Source organism: Oncorhynchus gorbuscha, linkage group LG18 (assembly GCF_021184085.1).
Source record: "Oncorhynchus gorbuscha isolate QuinsamMale2020 ecotype Even-year linkage group LG18, OgorEven_v1.0, whole genome shotgun sequence".
NCBI classification, from domain to species: Eukaryota; Metazoa; Chordata; class Actinopteri; order Salmoniformes; family Salmonidae; genus Oncorhynchus; species Oncorhynchus gorbuscha.
The window spans coordinates 49,578,154-49,599,716 of NC_060190.1; the positions used below are offsets into that span (position 1 = coordinate 49,578,154).

The window sequence follows — 21,563 nt, forward strand, 5'->3', positions numbered from 1 at the left end:
TTGTAAAGAGTGGATTCCTGCATTTTGCCCAACCCATATGTTGTGTCAAGCTGGTTAAAGAACAAACTGGGACTGGTGAAATCTGTGAAAGTTTTAAGAAGTGGAATTGTTTAGATTATTTTGTGCATCCTCGCCCAGAGGAAGCGAGCGCTTCACATCACTTGGCTTGGGGCTCAATTTGTGGCATGCTTTGCTCACTGGAACAGGATGCCGTTCAACGGGGTGATCAGTAGTGTTGAGTGTAGAGGTAGATCAAATGAAGAAACTATGTCTCGTGTTTGTGACACCTGCAGTTTGGTGAGATGTAGACCCAGTGGCAATTGAGAGACTGAGCATACCCTGTCTGTCTTGTTGAGCTCGGGATCAAACTGTGGCGTGCTTTCTCACTGGAACAGGGCGCTGTTCAACAGGGTGATCAGGCTAGTGTTGAGTGTAGAGGTAGATCAAATGAAAAATACTATTCCTGTTGTTTGTGACATCTGCAGTTTGGTGAGAATCTAGGAAATGCTTGTAAGGGTTAGATGGAGGTGCAATTTAAAGATTTCCCATTTCCCTTTTGGGGGGGACCTAAACGTGCAATCCGCACTCCGACCTGCGAATGCAACAATAAGCAACACAGCATATAGTCTCCCGGAAATTCACACAAAGAAGAAGAAGAAGCTGTTGCCGCAATATTTCTCACCATGCCTCCCACGCGCGAATGTTTCTCGCGACGAGCATAGCAGAGGCATGACAACAACAGTCAAGTCTTTGCAAACTTGCCTGTTACAATGTAACTTGTGATATTAGATTATAATGTAACGTGTTTTTCGGCCAACAGCAAAAGTGAAGCATCGTTGTAAACATTTTTGTCGAGACAAATGTAGCTGAAAGTAAAAGTGGTTGGCGCGACGACACTTCAAAACCACAGCGGGGACAGAAAACAACCCGCTTATGGAACGCAAACAAGGGGAAGTGATCTCAGCATGCGTTTAATTTCCTGTTCTTAAAGATTAGCACACATTTTTCCCTTCCAAAAATGTATATGGCAATTTTATAGTTTTCACTTAAAGGGCGTACTAGATAGCCATTTGCTACTCAGCTAGCAAGCTCATTTTCTGTCATGTTTTGGGAGTTGTATCGACACTTCTGGGTGTCTCAAATTTTCAACGAGCTCGACTAGTAAGGTAAGCTACTGCAGTTAACCTAGATAGCGAGTTACTCTAAACTGTAAGATATGTGACAACGTAGGGAAATTAATGATATAAGTAATTGCACTAGCTGCAATCTAGGTAAATGCATAGCTAGCCAAAATATCAGCATTTGGCAAGCTAACAAGTGGTTGATTTCGTGCAGCTAGCGTTAACTGTTAGCTAACGTTACAACATGGCCATTTCACAGAGTCTGTGATTTAAAGCTAGCCAACTGTTAGTTGTTGACATTACTTTTTTCTAACTGCTAACTATGCATCACATTTTTACACCATATCTTTGTGATTTTTGTTATATAATATTATGATATTGTTTGGGTGGCCAAACGACAACTTTACTGCAACATATATTACAAGTGACATCACTGTCTGTGCTCTTTGCTCTGTGGGTCCTAGCTGAGTGCTGTTTCGTCCTCGTTACATAATCAGAAACGCTCTAATCATATCTATAATCTTGTGTCCCTTGGTGGCCTCACTGTGAGCCAGTCTGTACCGTTTTACACCGTGAGAATGAGACGGATTGTGAGTGGGGGTGTGTCAGGGATAGATGAGTCAGGGCAGATTTACTTTTCATCTAAGCCTCTTACACACACACACACACACACACACACACACACACACACACACACACACACACACACACACACACACACACACACACACACACACACACACACACACACACACACACACACACACACACACACACACTGTAGGTAGTGTTCATTACACAACCTGATCTGGCCTGCTTGCTTGGATAAAAATAATATATATGCAGAGTGCAACAAATGTATACTCATTATCAGTTCTGATGTAAGAGGCTTTTTGGTATTTATGACACATTTAAAATAAAAATAAACATATTTAACCAGGTAGGCTAGTTGAGAACAAGTTCTCATTTGCAACTGCGACCTGACCAAGATAAAGCACAGCGATTCGACACATACAACAACAGAGTTACACATGGAATAAACAAAACCTACAGTCAATAATACAGTATAAAAAAATAAAACAAAAGTCTATATACAGTGAGTGCAAATGAGGTAAGATAAGGGAGATAAGGAAATAAATAGGCCATGGTGGTGAAGTAATTACAATATGGAAATTAAACACTGGAATAGTAGATGTGCAGAAGATGAATGTGCAAGTAGAGATACTGGGGTGCAAAGGAGCAAGATTAATAAATACTGCATGGGGATGAGGTAGATAGATGGGCTGTTTACAGATGGGCTATGTACAGGTGCAGTGATCTGTGAGCTGCTCTGACAGCTGGTGCTTAAAGCTAGTGAGGGAGATATGAGTCTCCAGCTTCAGTGATGTTTGCAGTTCGTTCCACATGCTGACCGAACTGGACGCGCGTGAATGTTGATTTTGTTCACCCACACCGGAAGCAATCATGACACAGGTAGAAATATCAAAACAAACTCAGAACCAATTGTATTAATTTGGGGACAGGTCAAAAAGCATTACACATGTATGGCAATTTACCTAGCTTGCTGTTGCTAACTAATTTGTCCTGGTATATAATTTTTGTATTTTTATTTAACCTTTATTTAACTAGCCAAGTCAGTTAAGAACAAATTCTTATTTACAATGACGGCCAAACCCGGACGATGCTGGGCCAATTGTGCGCTGCCCTATGGGACTCCCAATCACGGCCAGATGTGATTCAGCCTCGATTCGAACCAGGGACTGTAGTGATGCCTCTTGCACTGAGATGCAGTGCATTAGACCGCTGCGCCACTCTGGAGCCCAAGTAAACATTGTGTTGTTATTTTACCTGAAATGCACAAGGTCCTTAACTCCGACAATTAATCCACATATAAAACGGTAAACCAAATGTGTTTCTCGTCATCTCTCCTTCCTTAAGGCGCTTTTCTTCTTTGGACTTTATAAGGCGGTTGGCAACCAACTTTACAGCATTACTACAACCTACCGGAGTGTGGACCTAAGTTCATCTTTCAATCACCCACGTGGGTTTATGCTCCTAAAAACCAATGACGAGATGGGAGAGGCCTGATATGCAGCGCGTTGAGCATCACAAATATAAGCAATTTCTGTTTCAGGGCCTGGGCATGCAGACGCTCACGAGGAGTTTGTGGGCAATGATTGAATAACATGTATGTGTACATTTTATTTTGCAACGCGAGTGGTGTGGTCAGCATGTTAGGCCAATAAACAGTCAAACTAAAACTATGCCCATAATGTCCACTCTTATGCCGCCAAGAATACATGGATATTGTGATAGTGCTGTTTAGCGTAGTTTGAGCTTTAATGGCATAGTATTTTGCTGGGTTACAAACTAGTCATCCTTTGACAAAATTCGCCATTTTGAATCCAAAATAGGTGACCTTCATGATTCGTGTAGATCCGATGAGAAAAGGTGGGGGGGGGGGTGAAAATGAGGTGCTGCTTGTTAAACAAGTGGAGCTGGGCCTTGCTTAATCTGGATGCCACTATAGAGGTGAAAGGAACTAATGCTAAACTCAACAAAAAAAGAAACGTCCTCCCACTGTCAACTGCGTTTATTTTCCGCAAACCTAAGGTGTAAATATTTGTATGAACATAAGATTCAACAACTGAGACATAAACTGAACAAGTTCCACAGACGTGACTAACAGAAATTGTGTCCCTGAACAAGGGGGGGTCAAAACCAAAAGTAACATTCAGTATCTGGTGTGGTCGCCAGTATCTGGTGTGGTCGCCAGTATCTGGTGTGGTCGCCAGTATCTGGTGTGGTCGCCAGTATCTGGTGTGGTCGCCAGTATCTGGTGTGCCGCATTAAGTACGGCAGTGCATCTCCTCCTCATGGACTGCACCAGATTTGCCAGTTTTTCTGTAAGATGTTACCCCACTCTTCCACCGAGGCACCTGCAAGGGAATGGCCCTAGCCCTCACCCTCCGATCCAACAGGTCCCAGACGTGCTCAATGGGATTGAGATCTAGGCTCTTCGCTGGCCATGGCAGAACACTGACATTCCTTTCTTGCAGGAAATCACGCACAGAACAAGCAGTATGGCTGGTGACATTGTCATGCTGGAGGGCCATGTCAGGATGAGCCGGCAGGAAGAGTACCACATGAGGAAGGAGGAGGTCTTTCCTGTAACGCACAGTGTTGAGATTGCCTGCAATGACAACAAGCTCAGTCTGATGATGCTGTGACACACCGCCCCAGACCATAACGGACCCTCAACCTCCAAATCGATCCCGCTCTAGAGTACAGGCCTCGGTGTAACGCTCATTCCTTCGACAATAAATGTGAATCCGACCATTACCCCTGGTGAGATAAAACCGTGACTCGTCAGTGAAGAGCACTTTTTGCCAGCCCTGTCTGGTCCAGCAACGGTGGGTTTGTGCCCATAGGTGACGTTGTTGCCGGTGATATCTGGTGAGGATCTGCCTTACAACAGGCCTACATTCTCTCAGTCCAGTCTCTCTCGGCCTATTGCGGACAGTCTGAGCACTGATGGATGGATTGTGCATTCCTGGTGTAACTCGGGCGGTTGTTGTTGCCATCCTGTATCTGTCCTGCAGGTGTGATGTTCGGATGCACCGAGGCCGCTCAGCAAGAACAAAGCCACTGCTCCAAAACCGGACTACGGTTTGCAACTGCACATGGGGACAAAGATTGTACTTTTTGGAGAAATGTCCTCTGGTCTGATGAAATAAAAATATACTTGTTTGGCCATAATGTCCATCATTATGTTTGGAGAAAAAAAGGGGAGGCTAGCAAGCCGAAAAACACCATCCCAACCGTGAAGCATGGGGGTGGCAGCATCATGATTTGGGGGTGCTTTGCTGCAGGAGGGACTGGTGCACATCACAAAATAGATGGCATCACGAGGTAGGAAAATTATGTGGATTTATTGAAGCCACATCTCAAAACATCAGTCAGGAAGATAAAGCTTGGTCGCAAATTGGTCTTCCAAATGGACAATGACACCAAGCATACTTCCAAAGTTGTGGCAAAATGTCTTAAAGACAACGAAGTCAAGGTATTGGATTGGCCATCAAAAAGCCCTGACCTCAATCCTACAGAACATTTGTAGTCAGAACTGAAAAAGCTTGTGCGAGCAAGGAGGCCAACAAACCTGACTCAGTTACACCAGCTCTGTCAGGAGGAATGGGCCAAAATTCACCCAACTTATTGTGGGAAGCTTGTGGAAGGATACCTGAAATGCTTGACCCAAGTTAAACAATTTAATGGCAATGCTACCAAATACTAATTTAATGTATGTAAACTTCTGACCCACTGAATGTGAAATAAATCATTCTCTCCATTATTCTGACATTTCACATAATTAAAATAAAGTGGTGATCCCAACTGACCTAAGACAGGGAATTTTTACTTTGATTAAATGTCAGAAATTGTGAAACTTTTTAAATGTATTTGGCTAAGGTGTACATAAACCTCTGACTTCAAATGTACGTACATACATCATCTCAAATTTAAAATATCTTTTGATTTAACACTTTTTTTTGTTACTACAGTATTCCATAGTTTTGAGGTCTTCACTATTATTCTACAATGTAGAATTTTTTTTTTAAATAAAGAAAAACCCTTGAATGGGTAGGTGTGCCCAAACTTTAGACTGCTACTATAAATGTACTCATTTGGGGATCTGATAGCATTTCTGATTACTCAGTACTTTGTTAAAGCCCCATTGGCAACAGCCTCTAGTCTTCTTGGGTATGGCGCTACAAGCTTGCAACACCTATATTTGTGGAGTTTCTCTTCTTCTCTGCTCTGTCAGGTTGGATGAGGAGCATCGCTGCACAGCTATTTTCAGGTCTCTCCAGAGATGTTAGATCACATTCAAGTCCGGGCTCTGGCTGGGCAACTCAAGGACATTCCGAGACTTGTCCCGAAGCCACTCCTGCATTGTCTTGCCTGTGTGCTTAGGGTTGTTGGCCTGTTGGAAGGTGAATCTTCGCCCCAGTCGGAGGTCCTGAGCGCTCTGGAGCAGGTTTTCATCAAGGATCTCTTTGTACTTTGCTTTGTTCATCTTTCCATCGATCCTGGCTCGTCTCCCAGTCCCTGCCACTGAAAAACATTGCCACAGCATGATGCTGCCACCACCATGCTTCACCGTAGGGATTGGTGCCTGGTTTCCTCCAGATGTGACACTTGGCATTCAGGCCAAATAGTTCAGTCTTGGTTTCATCAGACCTGAGGATTCTGTTACTCTTGGTCTGAGAGTCTTTTGGGTGCCTTTTGGCAAACTCCATGTGGGCTGTCATGCCTTTTACTGAGGAGTGGCATCTGTCTGGCCACTCTACCATAAAAGCCTGATTTGGAGGAGTGGTGTTCTCCCACAGAGGAACTCTGGAGCTGTGTCAGAGTGACCATCAGGTTCTCGGTCATCTCCCTGACCAAGGCCCTTTTTACCCGAATTGCACAGGTTGGACGGGCGGCCAGCTTTAGGAAGAGTCTTGGTGGATCCAAACTGCCCCCTTTAAGAATGATGGAGGCCTCTGTGTTCTTGGGGACCTTCAATGCTGCAGACATTATTTAGTACCCTTCCCCAGATCTGTGCCTCGACACAATCCTGTCTCGGAGCTCTACGGACACTTCCTTCAACCTCATGGCTTGGTTTTTGCTTTGACATGTACTATCAACTAGAGGTCGACCTATTAATCGAAATGGCCAATTAATTAGGGCCGATTTCAAGTTTTCATAACAATCGGTAATCTGCATTTTTGGACACCGATCATGGCCGATTACATTGCACTCCATGAGGAGACTGCGTGGCAGGCTGATTACCTGTTATGCGAGTGCAGCAAAGAGCCATGGTAAGGTGCTAGCTAGCATTAAACGTATCTTATAAAAAACAATGAATCTTAACATAATCACTAGTTAACTACACATGGTTGATGATATTAGTAGTTTATCTAGCTTGTCCTGCGTTGCATATAATCGATGTGGTGCCTGTTAATTTATCATTGAATCACCGCCTACTTCGCCAAACGGGTGATTTAACAAGCGCATTCGTGAAAAAAGCTCTGTCGTTGCACCAATGTGTACCTAACCATAAACATCCAACGCCTTTCTTAAAATCAATACACAAGTATATATTATTAAACCTGCATATTTTGTTAATATTGCCTGCTAACATGAATTTATTTAAACCTCAATAGGGTAGGGGGCACTATTTTCACCTCCGGGTGAAAAGTGTGCCCAAAGTAAACTGCCAGAAGCTAGGATATGCATATAATTAGTAGATTTGAATAGAAAACACTCCAAAGTTTCTAAAACTGTTAAAATAATGTCTGTGAGTACAACAGAACTGAAGTGGCAGGCGAAAACCTGAGACAAATCCATCCAGGAAGTGGGATTTTAAAAATGTTTTTAGTTTTCCATTTACTGCCTATACAGATTCCATTGACGTAGGACTCGATTTGCACTTCCTATGGCTTCCACTAGATGTCAACAGTCTTTAGAAATTGTTTCAGGCTTGTATTCTGAAAAATTAGGGAGTCAGACCACTCTGAATGAGTGGACAATGCAGTGTCTCAGAGGTTTTTCATGTGCACGACCGAGAGCGTGCCTTGTTTTCCTTTTATATTGACGAAGCTTTTGTCCGGTTGAAATATTATTCATTATTATGACTAAAAACAACCCGAGGATTGATTATAAACATCTTTTGACATGTTTCTACATGTTTCTACGAACTTTACTGATACTTTTCTGATTTTTTTGTCTGCCTGTTGTGACTGCCTTTGAGCCCGTGGATTAATGAACAAAACGCTTCAAACAAAGCAGAGGTGTTTGGATAAAAAGAGGGACTTTATCGAACAAAACAAACATTTATTGAGTAAATGGGAGTCTTGTGAGTGCAACCATATATGAAGATCATCAAAGGTAAGTGATTAATTTTATCGCTATTTCTGACTTGTAACTCCTCTACTTTGCTGGTTACTCTCAGATAATCGCATGGTATGCGTTTTACTGTTAAAGCCTTTTTGAAATCTGACACTGTGGTTGGATTAACAAGAAGTTAATCTTTAAACCGATGTACAACACTTGTATGTTTTATGAATTTTTATGAGTATTTCTGTTTTTGAATTTGGCGCTCTGCAATTTCACTAGATGTTGGCCAGGTGGGACGTTACCGCCCCACACCCCCTAAAGAAGTTAACTAGGGAAATTGTCACTTCTCTTGTGTTCTATGCAACAGAGTCAGGGTATATGCAGCAGTTTGGGCAGCCTAGCTCGTTGTGAACTGCGTGGAGACCATTTCTTCCAAACAAAGACAGCCAACTTCGCCAAATGGGGGATTTAACAAAAGCGCAATCGTGGCACGAATGTACCTAACCATAAACATCAATGCCTTTCTTAAAATCAAAACACCGACGTATATTGTTTTAAACCTGCATATTTAGTTAAGATAAATTCATGTTAGTAGGCAATATTAAACTAGGGAAATTGTCACTTCTCTTGCGTTCATTGCACGCAGTGTCAGGGTATATGCAACATTTTGGGCCGCATGGCTCGTTGAAAACTAATTTGCCAGAATCTTACGTAATTATGACATAACATTGAAGGTTGTGCAATGTAACAGCAATATTTAGACTTGTGGATGCCACAATAATAGATTCCGGATTTGACCATATTAGTGACCTATGGTTCGTATTTCTGTGTGTTACTTACTATATTATAATTAAGTCTGATTTGATTGAGCGGTGGTAGGCAGCAGCAGGCTCGTAAGCATTCATTCAAACACCACTTTACTGCGTTTGCCAGCAGCTCTTCGCAATGCTTCAAGCATTGCGCTGTTTATGACTTCAAGCTTTTCAACTCCCGAGATTAGGCTGGCAATACTAAAGTACCTATTAGAACATCCAATAGTCAAAGGTATATGAAATACAAATGATAAAGAGAGAAATAGTCCTATAATAACTACGACCTAAAACTTCTTACCTGGAAATATTGAAGACTCATGTTAAAAGGAACCACCAGCTTTCATATGTTCTCATGTTCTGAGCAAGGAACTTCTCCAATACTTTGTTTTTGCATTATTTAAACCAAATTGAACATGTTTCATTATTTGAGACTAAATGGATTTTATTGATTTATTAAGTTAAAATAAGTGTTCATTCAGTACTGTTGTGATTGTCATATATATATATATGACATTTGCAGATTTAATCGTTTTAGGCTTTTTTTGGTCCTCCAATAATCTGTATCGAAAAATCATAATCGGTCGACCTCTACTATCAACCGTGGGACCTTATATAGACGTGCCTTTCCAAATCATGTCCAATCAATTTAATTTAACACAGGTGGACTCCAATCAAGTTTTAGAAACATCAAAGGTGAACAATGGAGACAGGATGCACCTAAGTTCAATCTCGAGTCTCATAGGGTCTGAATACTTAATTAATTAAGGTATCAGTTTTTTATTTTATACATTTGCAACAAAATAAAAAACTTCACTTTCATTATTGTGTGTAGATTGAGTTTAAAAATGTATATATATTTAATCAATTTTAGAATAAGGCTGTAATGTAACAAAATGTAGGAAAAGTTAAGGGGTCTGAATACCTTCCGAATGCACTGTAGCTTACTATGATGTTATAAAACCAATCAACCCACTGATTGGCATGGGCATTTCTGTTGCTCATTAGAAAAACAAGATTTCAGTCTTGGAGGTGTGTTTCCTGACCAATTCTGCAGAAGCACATTTCACTTCCTCAAAATTCCCAGAATTTAAACTCACGAAGTTTGTAATTTTAACGTTTTTGCAGAGTATGTTTTGGTTGCGCAATTTTATATCTAAAGGTGTTTTGTGCAGTATTTCTGAAGTAAAACAATGCAACGTGTGTTGTCTTATGTAAACAAAGTCGTTCTGCTGGGTAGACCTGTCTCTGTCTATGCTATTGGATCGAGCACCATCACCTCAACTGCTCACCCCATGTTAATGTGCAAGTGTACATCGTCAAATCAAAACCCAACCTTCATTTGGGGCGGCAGGGTAGCCTAGTAGAGCATTGGACTAGAAGGTTGCAAGTTCAAACCCCCAAGGTACAAATCTGTTGTTCTGCCCCCGAACAGGCAGTTAACCCACTGTTCCTAGGCCGTCATTGAAAATAAGAATTTGTTCTTGACTGGTTAAATAAAGGTTAAATAAATAAATAAAATGACCCGTTGTGACGCACAGATGTTCCAAGATCCGTTTTAGGCAAGACTGACTTCTTTTTGTCAATTATGAAACAAGAATAACTGTTTCTGACTCATATCGATGCCAGATAGGCCTGTTACAAATGGATTTATTGTTTTAAAAATATATAGTTACTCTTTAGGCTATCTATGATTAATGTAGTATAATTTTCCTGTTTAGCATTTATAGGCCCAATCAATCAATTTAAATCAGTTTTGAGCTTTCCTTGTCAATTACTTTTCATTTGAAAATCTAATGCTGTTCCTGAGTTTGAAAACAACCCTAATCCTGTCCCTATCCCTGTGGTATCTTAAGGGACAGGATAGGTGTGGGCTCCACCTTGCCATTTAATGGGCCTGGACTGGAGTAGCATCCCCCTTACTTCCTATATATGACATTGATACAGTAGAGCTCTCCTCTCAAAGCCTGTGTGTTCGCTCACTGCCAAGTTCACAGCTGAGGACTACAGCACAAAGCTCCCTGCTCCTTTGCTGTCCTCCAAGTGTCATCTGCACCTCTACAAGTCAAACATGTTTCGGTGGGCTGGGGCACGTCAAGTGTTCAAGGTCTTGTAGTGGATGAGAGCTTCGACTGGATACCAGTGGAGGAGCAGGTTGACATGGGAGAACTTGAGAAGGTGGAACACTAGGCGGGCTGCAGTGTTCTGGATAAGTTGCAGGGGTTTAATGGCACAAGCAGGGAGCCCAGCCAACAGCGAGTTGCAGTAGTCTAGTAGGGAGATGAAAAGAGCCTGGAAATGGACCTGCTCTGCTCCTCGTGTGAGTTAGTCGAACTCATGAACCTGCAGGAGTGAGTCACTGCATTGATGTTTGTAGAGAACGACAGGCTATTGTCCAGGGTCACGCCAAGGTTATTTGCACTCTGGGAGGGGGACATCGTGGAGTTGTCAACCGTGATGGAGAGGTCTTGGAGCAAATGAAGGAATGTGTACAGCATTTCTCCAAACGTTTTTTAGAAAACAGCTTGTCGTCGTTACGACTGATTGAATAAAAAAACCGCTGTTTTAAGGACGTTTGAGATGAAAGGCCTGACCAAGGCACTAGGCTGTGCTGAATCACCGATCTTCAAATCACCTTGAATTCCAAACAGAAACCTATTATTAGATGATTAGAAAATGCTGGCACTTATATTGATGTCTGATAGCATTGGTGCCAATTATAATTTTTTGCTTTCGCATTGAGTGCAGAAAAAGGCAGGTATGTTAGGCTTGTTGACTGAGGCTGCAGATTCTGAATCGGGGTCTCTATCAGGCTATGAGTAGTCGCAGTTCAACAGTTTGATAACTCTGTTGGTGACACTCTGCGTGTCTGATCTGTCTTCTTCATCCCCTCTCTTTTTCTCTGTAGCGGGGAGCATGGACAGCTCTGTAACCCTGTGGCAGTTCTTGCTCCAGCTCCTATTGGACCCCACCAATGATCAACTGATCTGCTGGACTAATGAGGAGGGCGAGTTCAAGCTGCTGCAGGCGGAGGAGGTGGCCAAGCTGTGGGGCGCCAGGAAGAACAAACCCAACATGAACTACGACAAGCTTAGCAGAGCCCTGAGATACTACTATGACAAGGTACACACACCTCACATTAGCATAGACAAGGGGCCCATCGATGAGGCAAGTTGAGAAAATGAGGCCAGGGTTCATAGAGCCCTATAAAATCAGTTTTATTTTTCCGTTTAGTTTCAGATTTGTCCAGGTTTCTGATTTCTCAATCACACTTTTTAAATAGAAAAACAACAATGTTGGGTGTTTTAAATCTACAACGATGCTTAAACCATATCAGGAGACCACTAAGACATTTTCATTTTTGGGTGTAGATACCTTTAATTCAAGTACACACCAGCAAGAGACTTGTTTGGTTGGCAGTGTTTCTGTAGCGCATATATGTTTGCTAAATAAATCGCAACTGGATTGATGCAAATAATAATTCTGCTATGTAGGCATAGGTTACTTTGTAGTTAACATTTAATAGAAGGTTTTTGGGAATGCCTTTCCACCTATCAGTAGACTGTTATCATTAGCATCATCGCTAACAGCTATACAGTGGTAGACAAACATGCACACAGACGGGCATTCCCGCGTTGCCTCTTCAGGAAGTTATTAGTTCAATACATTTAGTTGATTTCCTTGTAAGTTCAGTATTTTTTTTTGAATACTGTTGAATTCTATTTTAGTGTCTGGATTCCGTCCGCGTTCTCAGCATTGCAGATTTTATAGGGCCCTAGGTTTAGTTTAGTGCTAGGCTGGGTAGAGCTGTGGGCAAGGAATTCTTTGTGGTTAAGCACTCCTGTGACATGTCACCACCCAGCACCAGTCCTTCAGAGTACTGCTCGGTTGCTGTGTATCTTGCCCACTCTCTCTGTGGTTTGGCCTAAAGACAGCCTGCATCTGTCAGTGGGTGGGGTGGTGAGTTGTGTTTAGCTGAAGACTGAGCACGACAGGCCTGATTGGCTGTTTGTTTGGCACAGACAGGAAGGATGGAACATTCCCACGCAGACGTTATTCTGTGGGCTGTTTTTGTAAGAGAGGGAGAAAAGACAGTCAAAGGGAGGAGAGCGTCTGTCTGTCTTTCGTTCAGCTGTCTACTTTTTCTCCGCAATGTAACATCCCTCTCCTTGTTTTCTCCTGTAGAACATCATTAAGAAGGTGAACGGGCAGAAGTTTGTGTACCGCTTTGTCTCATACCCAGACATTCTGAAAGGGGATGCCTCTGTTCGGCCCGATGGGGAGGGGGGTGTAGGGGGTGGCCTGCCCCTCTCAGAGAGGGGGGACAACACATCCAGAGATGATGAGGGTGGGGACAGGAGTGAAGGTGTGACAGCGACACGAGGGTCCAGTACTAAACCGTCCAACCGTAATGACTACATCCACTCTGGTCTGTACACCTCGTTCACCCTCACCTCGCTGCAAAATGGACGGCAGCTGTTCAAGTCCATCAAGATGGAGAACCCCGGAGACAAGATGGCCGACAGGAAGTCTAATACCCGAGCCCAAGACCCACCCTCTCAGCCAATGCCATCGCCGTCAGTCATCAAGTTTGGGACCACCCCTCCCAAGAGAAGCCCTCCACCACCTCAGGTTACTATAGAAACATCCAATCCGCCATTGTACCCTCTCCAAGTCCCGCCTCCCATAGATGATGTAGTGAGGACACACTCCACCCTCCTGCCTCAGGCTGTGTATGCGTTTGAGCAAGCCAAGACCTTGGAATCCTCGAATCTTCGAATCCTGCATAGTTTCAGCTTATCAAAGATGCCCTCTCGGAGTCCCTCCCCCAGCATGGTGCCGGACTCCACCCAGGAGCTGGTGATTGACAGTGACATCGAGTCCATCTCTTCCCAACCGACAGAGATTCAGATACAGGCGGTAAGAATAATGTGCACACACACCTTCTGCGACATGGAGTCCATCTTTGTCCAATCCACTGAGATGTAGATTACTCAACACGAAGATGGATTTAGCATTCATGTTTTTGCTTTCTGTGATTCAACTGACTGTGTGCTTCCTCATTCTCTCTCCCTTTCTCTGTCAGGTGCAGAGTTCTGGCCATGTGTCAAGTGGTGAGGTATGTGGAGGAAACGGGGACAAGGGAGGGAATAGGGAGATGAGTTTGTCTCCGGTGTGTGTGAGTGGCCATATCACAGGGGGCAAGGCCCGCAAGCCTCCAAAAGTCCTGGAGCTTTCCACTCCTACACTGGTGGTCACTGCCTCTGACCTTTCACCTATGAACCTCTACAGCCCCTCACTACCCACCGCCTCTCTCACGCCAGCACTGCTACAGGTGAGACACCCACACACACATTTTTCCACAATCTTTACACTCCACACTCACAGTATTGTTTAAGATGAATTCTTGATTAGGAGAAGATACATTTACGATTAGGGATGAGGTGACATGTAAACAAACGTCATTGATAGTTTTTCCCCAGCAGATGGCAGCAGTGTTGTAGTTTTATTGAACACACTTCCTCTCTGACTGAACTGATATGCCAAGACAACAGCTGTTGTCATTCCTTTGGCCTGTCAATGGGATGTTGGCCATTTGACCACATGTTCCTGTTGTGATCATAATATTAGATTATATCAGCAGGACCTGACAATGGTCTCATTATTCTCTCAGATTTTCCCTCTGTGGGTTAACATCTATGCTACTGCGGTCATGAGATGGCTCCGTTGGAGCCAGCCCCTGGCCAGCTTCTCATCTGGGTTGGCTTTGCCTTGGGCTGCTGGTAAACAATCAAAACCTCCATTATGGATACAAAAGAGAATGTTGTTTTCAATTCAAATGCTATCACTTACAGCTCTAATTTCAGCGTTGAGAATATTTTTGTACCAACTGGTGATAATTTTGAGATATTCCCAAATGGCAATTTGAGTATGTTTTAAGTTTTTTTCCTAACATTGTTTCTGTCTTTCTCCTAACTACTAGTGTGTGTGTGTTTACAGACGCCCACTCTGTTGCTGACCCCCAGTCCACTGCTGTCTAACATCCACTTCTGGAGCACGCTCAGTCCAGTGGCTCCCCTCAGCCCTGCCACCCGCCGCCAGCAGGGAGCACACACCCTGTTCCAGGTCAGAACACACCCCCCCCCTCTCATCGCAATCCTCGCTCATCCCTTTCTGCACTTCAGTGTCTTTCTCTCATCACGCTTTCTGTCCTCATTGGTTCCTGCTCGAGCCTGTTCTGTCTCTGCTCTATACTGTATCTTCTATTTTGACCCAAATTCTGCTCTATATGACCCATTGAAGTTGTTCTCTTGTGTTCTCTTCCAGTTCCCCTCAGTGCTCACCCCTCATTTCCATATCCCCACACACAGTCTGGATGGGACCAACACCCCCGGACCCCTCACTCCAGACTCCCATAAGACATAAGTGACCTTACCCTTGGAACCTGTGGAGCCCCCAGACGCAGAGGCCCTACTTCTGCTCTACCCGCACACTCCCAAACAGACACAGGGGGGTTGATGATTTGGATAAATGAGGACCATCCACTGCCAGGAGGGACTGAGACGGTTAGAGGTTTCCAACACGCACACATCTTGATTCCTTGAACACTTCCTGTTCTTTTAACTTGCCATCTTCAGGTCTCCATTGACACCTCTTCAAAAGAAGTATTTTTAGGAATTGCCATGGTAACCGGTGCTGCAAAGACTAGTGATTTGATGCTGACCAGTCAGAAATGTGCATCACTTTACCTGAAGAGCCAATTGTGTCTCCGCTCTGAGATCAAAGGGATTACAGACCTTTTTCTTTCTATTTGAACCTTCATAGTTTCCTTCTATTCTTTTTGTGGAACTTCACACTTTCACAACAAACGGTTTGATGGTGTGTTGTCAATTCCCAACTCAGTTTTTAGATGTTTTTTAATGGATAATTTCCCAGTTATTAGTTATGTTTTTAACGTGTTTTAACCAGCTAACCTTAATGTTTCTCCTCACCGGCTCTCTTAGATGGAAAATGCTTGCCAACACCAACTCTACTTTTCCCTTAACTGTCAATCCCCTCTTCTACATGCCAGTATATACAGTTGAAGTCAGAAGTTTACATACCTTAGCCAAATACATTTGAACTAAGTTTCACAATTCCTGACATTTAATCGTAGCACAAATTCTGTCTTAGGTCAGTTAGGATCACCACTTTATTGTAAGAATGTGAAATGTCAGAATAAGAGATTTATTTCTGCTTTTTGTTTCTTTCACCATATTCCCAGTGGGTCAGAAGTTTACATTCACTTAATTAGTATTTGGTAGCATTGCCTTTAAATTGTTTAACTTGGGTCAAATGTTTCAGGTAGCCTTCCACAAGCTTTCCACAATAAGTTGGGTGAATTTTGGCCCATTCCTCCTGACAAAGCTGGTGTAACTGAGTCAGGTTTGTAGGCCTCCTTGCTCATACACGCTTTTTCAGTTCTGCCCTCAATTTTTCTGTGGGATTGAGGTCAGGGTTTTGATGGCCACTCAAATAACTTGACTTTGTCCTTAAGCCATTTTGCCACAACTTTGGAAGTATGCTTGGGGTCTTTGTCCATCTGGAAGACCCATTTGCGACCAAGCTTTAACTTCCTGAGATGTTGCTTCAATTTATCCACATAATTTTCGTACCTCATGATGCCATCTATTTTGTGAAGTGCACCAGCCCCTCCTGCAGTAAAGCACCCCCACAACATGATGCTGCCACCCCCGTGCTTCACGGTTGGGATGGTGTTCTTCGGCTAGCAAGCCTCTCCCTTTAGCCTCCAAACATAACGATGGTCATTATGGCCAAACAGTTATATTTTTGTTTCATCAGACCAGAGTACATTCCTCCAAAAAGTATGAACTTTGTCCCCATGTGCAGTTGCAAACCGTAGCCTGGCTTTTTTATGCCGGTTTTGGAGCAGTGGCTTCTTCTTTGCTGAGCGGCCTTTCAGATTGTCGATATAGCACTCGTTTTACTGTGGATATAGATACCTTTGTACCTGTTTATTCCAGCATCTTCACAAGGTCCTTTGCTGCTGTTCTGGGATTGATTTGCATTTTTCGCACCAAAGTACATTCATCTCTAGGAGACAGAACGCGTCTCCATCCTGAACGGTATGACTGCTGCGTGGTCCCATGGTGTTTATACTTGTGTACTTTTGTTTGTACAGATGAACGTGGTACGTTCAGGCATTTGGAAATTGCTCCCAAGGATGAACCAGACTTGTGGAGGTCTACAATTTGAGGTCTTTGCTGATTTCTTTAGATTTTCCCAAGATGTCAAGCAAAGAGTCACTGAGTTTGAAGGTAGGCCTTGAAATACATCCAATTGACTCAAATTATGTAAATGATGTAAATTAGCCTATCAGAAGCATCTAAAGCCATGGCATAATTTTCTGGAATTTTCCAAGCTGTTTTGAGGCACAGTCAACTTTAGTGTATGTAAACCTTTGACCCACTGGAATTGTGATAGATTATTTCACTTATAAGTAACTGTCTGTAAACAATTGCTGGAAAAATGACTTGTCTTAACCGACTTGCAAAATCTATAGTTTGTTAACAAGAAATGTGTGGAGTGGTTGAAAAACGAGTTAATGACTCCAACCTGTATGTAAACTTCCAACTTCAACTGTATGAAGCAGTGCGAGGCCTGCCAATATATATAAAGCAGTGCGAGGCCTGCCAGTATATATAAAGCAGTGCGAGGCCTGCCAGTATATATAAAGCAGTGCGAGGCCTGCCAGTATATATAAAGCAGTGCGAGGCCTGCCAGTATATATAAAGCAGTGCGAGGCCTGCCAGTATATATAAAGCAGTGCGAGGCCTGCCAGTATATATAAAGCGGTGCGAGGCCTGCCAGTATATATAAAGCGGTGCGAGGCCTGCCAGTATATATAAAGCGGTGCGAGGCCTGCCAGTATATATAAAGCGGTGCGAGGCCTGCCAGTATATATAAAGCGGTGCGAGGCCTGCCAGTATATATAAAGCGGTGCGAGGCCTGCCAGTATATATAAAGCGGTGCGAGGCCTGCCAGTATATATAAAGCGGTGCGAGGCCTGCCAGTATATATAAAGCGGTGCGAGGCCTGCCAGTATATACAAAGCGGTGTGAGGCCTGCCAGTATATACAAAGCGGTGCGAGGCCTGCCAGTATATACAAAGCGGTGCGAGGCCTGCCAGTATATACAAAGCGGTGCCGAGGCCTGCCAGTATATACAAAGCGGTGCGAGGCCTGCCAGTATATACAAAGCGGTGCGAGGCCTGCCAGTATATACAAAGCGGTGCGAGGCCTGCCAGTATATACAAAGCGGTGCGAGGCCTGCCAGTATATACAAAGCGGTGCGAGGCCTGCCAGTATATACAAAGCGGTGCGAGGCCTGCCAGTATATACAAAGCGGTGCGAGGCCTGCCAGTATATACAAAGCGGTGCGAGGCCTGCCAGTATATACAAAGCGGTGCGAGGCCTGCCAGTATATACAAAGCGGTGCGAGGCCTGCCAGTATATACAAAGCGGTGCGAGGCCTGCCAGTATATACAAAGCGGTGCGAGGCCTGCCAGTATATACAAAGCGGTGCGAGGCCTGCCAGTATATACAAAGCGGTGCGAGGCCTGCCAGTATATACAAAGCGGTGCGAGGCCTGCCAGTATATACAAAGCGGTGCGAGGCCTGCCAGTATATACGAAGCGGTGCGAGGCCTGCCAGTATATACGAAGCGGTGCGAGGCCTGCCAGTATATACGAAGCGGTGCGAGGCCTGCCAGTATATACGAAGCGGTGCGAGGCCTGCCAGTATAAGTGAAGCGGTGCGAGGCCTGCCAGTATAAGTGAAGCGGTGCGAGGCCTGCCAGTATAAGTGAAGCGGTGCGAGGCCTGCCAGTATAAGTGAAGCGGTGCGAGGCCTGCCAGTATAAGTGAAGCGGTGCGAGGCCTGCCAGTATAAGTGAAGCGGTGCGAGGCCTGCCAGTATATACAAAGCGGTGTGAGGCCTGCCAGTATATACAAAGCAGTGTGAGGCCTGCCAGTATATACAAAGCAGTGTGAGGCCTGCCAGTATAAGTGAAGCAGTGTGAGGCCTGCCAGTATAAGTGAAGCAGTGTGAGGCCTGCCAGTATATACAAAGCAGTGTGAGGCCTGCCAGTATAAGTGAAGCAGTGTGAGGCCTGCCAATATAAGTGAAGCAGTGTGAGGTCATGACTCTGCTCTCTACGGTGTGTAATGGTCTTTTGCCATAACCAAAATGTGTTATTTAATGAAGTCCTTACTGTAATTCTCTCACTTAGACCAGTATACAGGCAGCCAAATCAGAACAGAACCAAACCACTTCAGTCTCTCCCAGAGAAAAACACACATATTTATGGGACTTATGCATGTGTGATGCTTGGAAGATATTGAATTTATGTATGCAAAAAGGCCCTATGGCTGTAGGTCAATTTATGAGAAGCCATAACCCTTACTGTAACCCCAACCTAAAACCTAGCCTTAACCACATTCCTAACTTATAAAACAATATATCACCTCCTTTGCCAAATATCACCTCCTTTGCCAAATAACTACTAACCTTGTGGAGGTTGAGCAAATAAGGCTCCTCGCCATAAACTAACCCTAAGGCTGTGCATTTCTGTTGTGAAGCTATAAGGAAAACATGAAATGTGTGAAGGGAAATCACATCTGGACTCTGATAGAATTGAATTGTTGGATGGCAGAGGAGTTTGTCACTAACCTGTAAGGTTGCTCCATAAGAATCAGCCATGTTAATGTGGTGCCTTAAACCTCTAAAGCCAAACCTGAGGAGTGTGGGAACAGCCATCCCCTCCCCTGTCCACTCTCTACCCTCCTCCCCACTGCCCTGGTCTCCCTGGGCGCAAACTTCAACAGAGCACTACAACAGCATTTGGAGAAGTACTAGAATACAGCGTGTAAGTATTCTAGATTTCTACCAGTCCTTTACTTGTCTAATGTCTGCTCTCCTATGTACAGTATGTTTCCTCTCCCATTGAACTAACAGGTGGGGGTGAAACAGTCATGACATGGCCAGTGAATAGCCTGGTTGGTGTCGGTCTGTTTCTGCTTTGCCAACATGTCACCTTGCCAAGACTTTGGGAAGGGCACTGATGTGGCATGGTTGAAGGCATAACCAGTCTGGTACCCAGGCTACTGGGAGAAAACTCACACAGGGCGTTCAAAGTATGACAAAAAGCAATATGGTTTGTGACTTAACACATTTTCTTTCTATGATTCATGTTTTAGAACAGGTTTGTATAGTTATTTTGATTTTAATGACAGTTGCCTTAAAGATGGAATCCGTGCCCCTGGCCACACCACCATTGTTGTTGTTATTATTCTGGCCGAGCTGAGAAAAAAAATGCAGGACATAGGTCTTCTATCGTGTGTACAGTGATGTCCGAGGGGGGAAAAAACTGTTTGCAGTAACTTCTTTGTTCTAATATCGCAAACAGACGTGGCTGTTTCACAATTAAGGATTACAGCTTTAAGTATGGAATATCGTCACCCACATTTGCAAGTCCTGTGAATCAGGAAAATGAACGAGGTTTTAATGTACCAGAATCCTGTTTAGAGTGATTCTGCTAAGCTCGATTTTGCACAACTAAGACATTTTCAGCACACAATCAAAGCTCCCTTTCCCTCTGTATCTGACAAGTAAATAAGACAATCAAAATAACGAAAGTGTGTATTTACTTCAGCTGAATTCCATTTACCCCCCCCCCGACTGAATTGTAATGTGTTTTTGTAATATGGCCAGATGCTAGGCTCAATGCTGTTCTGTAGTCTGTTTTTAACGCTGATGTCTTGTTTGATTTTGTTTTTTTCAGTGGGTTTTCTTTACTCAGTGTTGGGAAGTGATGATGACATTGACTATTTGCAAATCAAAGCCTTACAGAGGGAAACTTAAATCCGTCTTTGTTAGGTATTTTGATATTGTTAAAGGTCCAGTGCATTCAGACTTGATTTCATGTGTTTTTATCCATCCAGAGGTTGGAAGAATAATGAAATTGTGAAAATGATATTGTGAAAATGATAATGCCCTTTCTGTTTAAGAGCTGTTTGAAAAGACTGCCTGAAATTTAAGTCCGTTTTGGTGGGATGGAGTTTTGGCCTTCTATGGCGACACCATGCGGTAAATTAGTTAATAGACCAATAAGAAACAATTCCAAACCTAACTCCTTTCCCCTCCCCACTCAGACCACTCCCTGACAGTCCTAACAAAATTATTGATTGAGATATTGCTATTTTTGTTGCTTTTTGACACATTTTATGACACATTTTATTAAACAATCAGTAAGGTAATTGTTGCCCATAAAATATTTGATGTTGAGAAACTGATGCATTGGACTTTAATATTGTGTGTGTGTGTGTATCAACATTGGCACTTAGAACAATAGGGTACCTGTCGTATTGGATTTGTCCTTTGTTTTAAATAACTGTTTTTCCTGTGTTTGAAAAAATCTATATTAACCCTAATTATAGTTGTAAACTAATTCTGTACATTTCTTTTCCCAAATCAACAGTAAAACTATGCACAAAATACTTTAATATTGCAAATCTAAAGATTACATTTAAAATGTTTATTCTAAGGAAGTGTGTCTTTAAAGGGGCAATCAGTAGTTGCTATATCCATTTGACTTATGAATATGTACCAATTGATTCTTGAAGAATAGAACTTAATGGTTCATGAGCTTAGTTCAAATCTCCTGGCCAACAGAACCCAGAATAAGCTTGTTTTAC

At 43.3% G+C, this 21,563-nt stretch overlaps 1 protein-coding gene across 3 annotated transcripts; it reads left to right on the plus strand.

Moving 5' to 3' along the window:
• Window positions 1-502: 502 nt before the first annotated feature.
• LOC124003454 (ETS domain-containing protein Elk-4-like) lies at window positions 503-15,999 on the plus strand. 3 transcript variants are annotated; one of them, XR_006833224.1, is made up of 7 exons: window positions 503-1,166; window positions 11,718-11,932; window positions 12,995-13,729; window positions 13,896-14,144; window positions 14,484-14,592; window positions 14,810-14,935; window positions 15,137-15,999. XR_006833224.1 is itself a non-coding variant. In XM_046311723.1 (6 exons), exons 2-6 carry the CDS (start codon window positions 11,726-11,728, stop codon window positions 15,233-15,235), a joined length of 1,410 nt encoding a protein of 469 aa, XP_046167679.1. In that variant the 5' UTR covers window positions 507-1,166; window positions 11,718-11,725; the 3' UTR covers window positions 15,236-15,999. The 3 variants fall into 3 exon arrangements, 2 of the variants coding, with proteins under 2 accessions (XP_046167679.1, XP_046167678.1); XM_046311723.1 differs by lacking the exon at window positions 14,484-14,592 and having other exon boundaries at window positions 507-1,166; window positions 13,902-14,144; XM_046311722.1 differs by lacking the exon at window positions 14,484-14,592 and having other exon boundaries at window positions 509-1,166.
• Window positions 16,000-21,563: the final 5,564 nt, after the last annotated feature.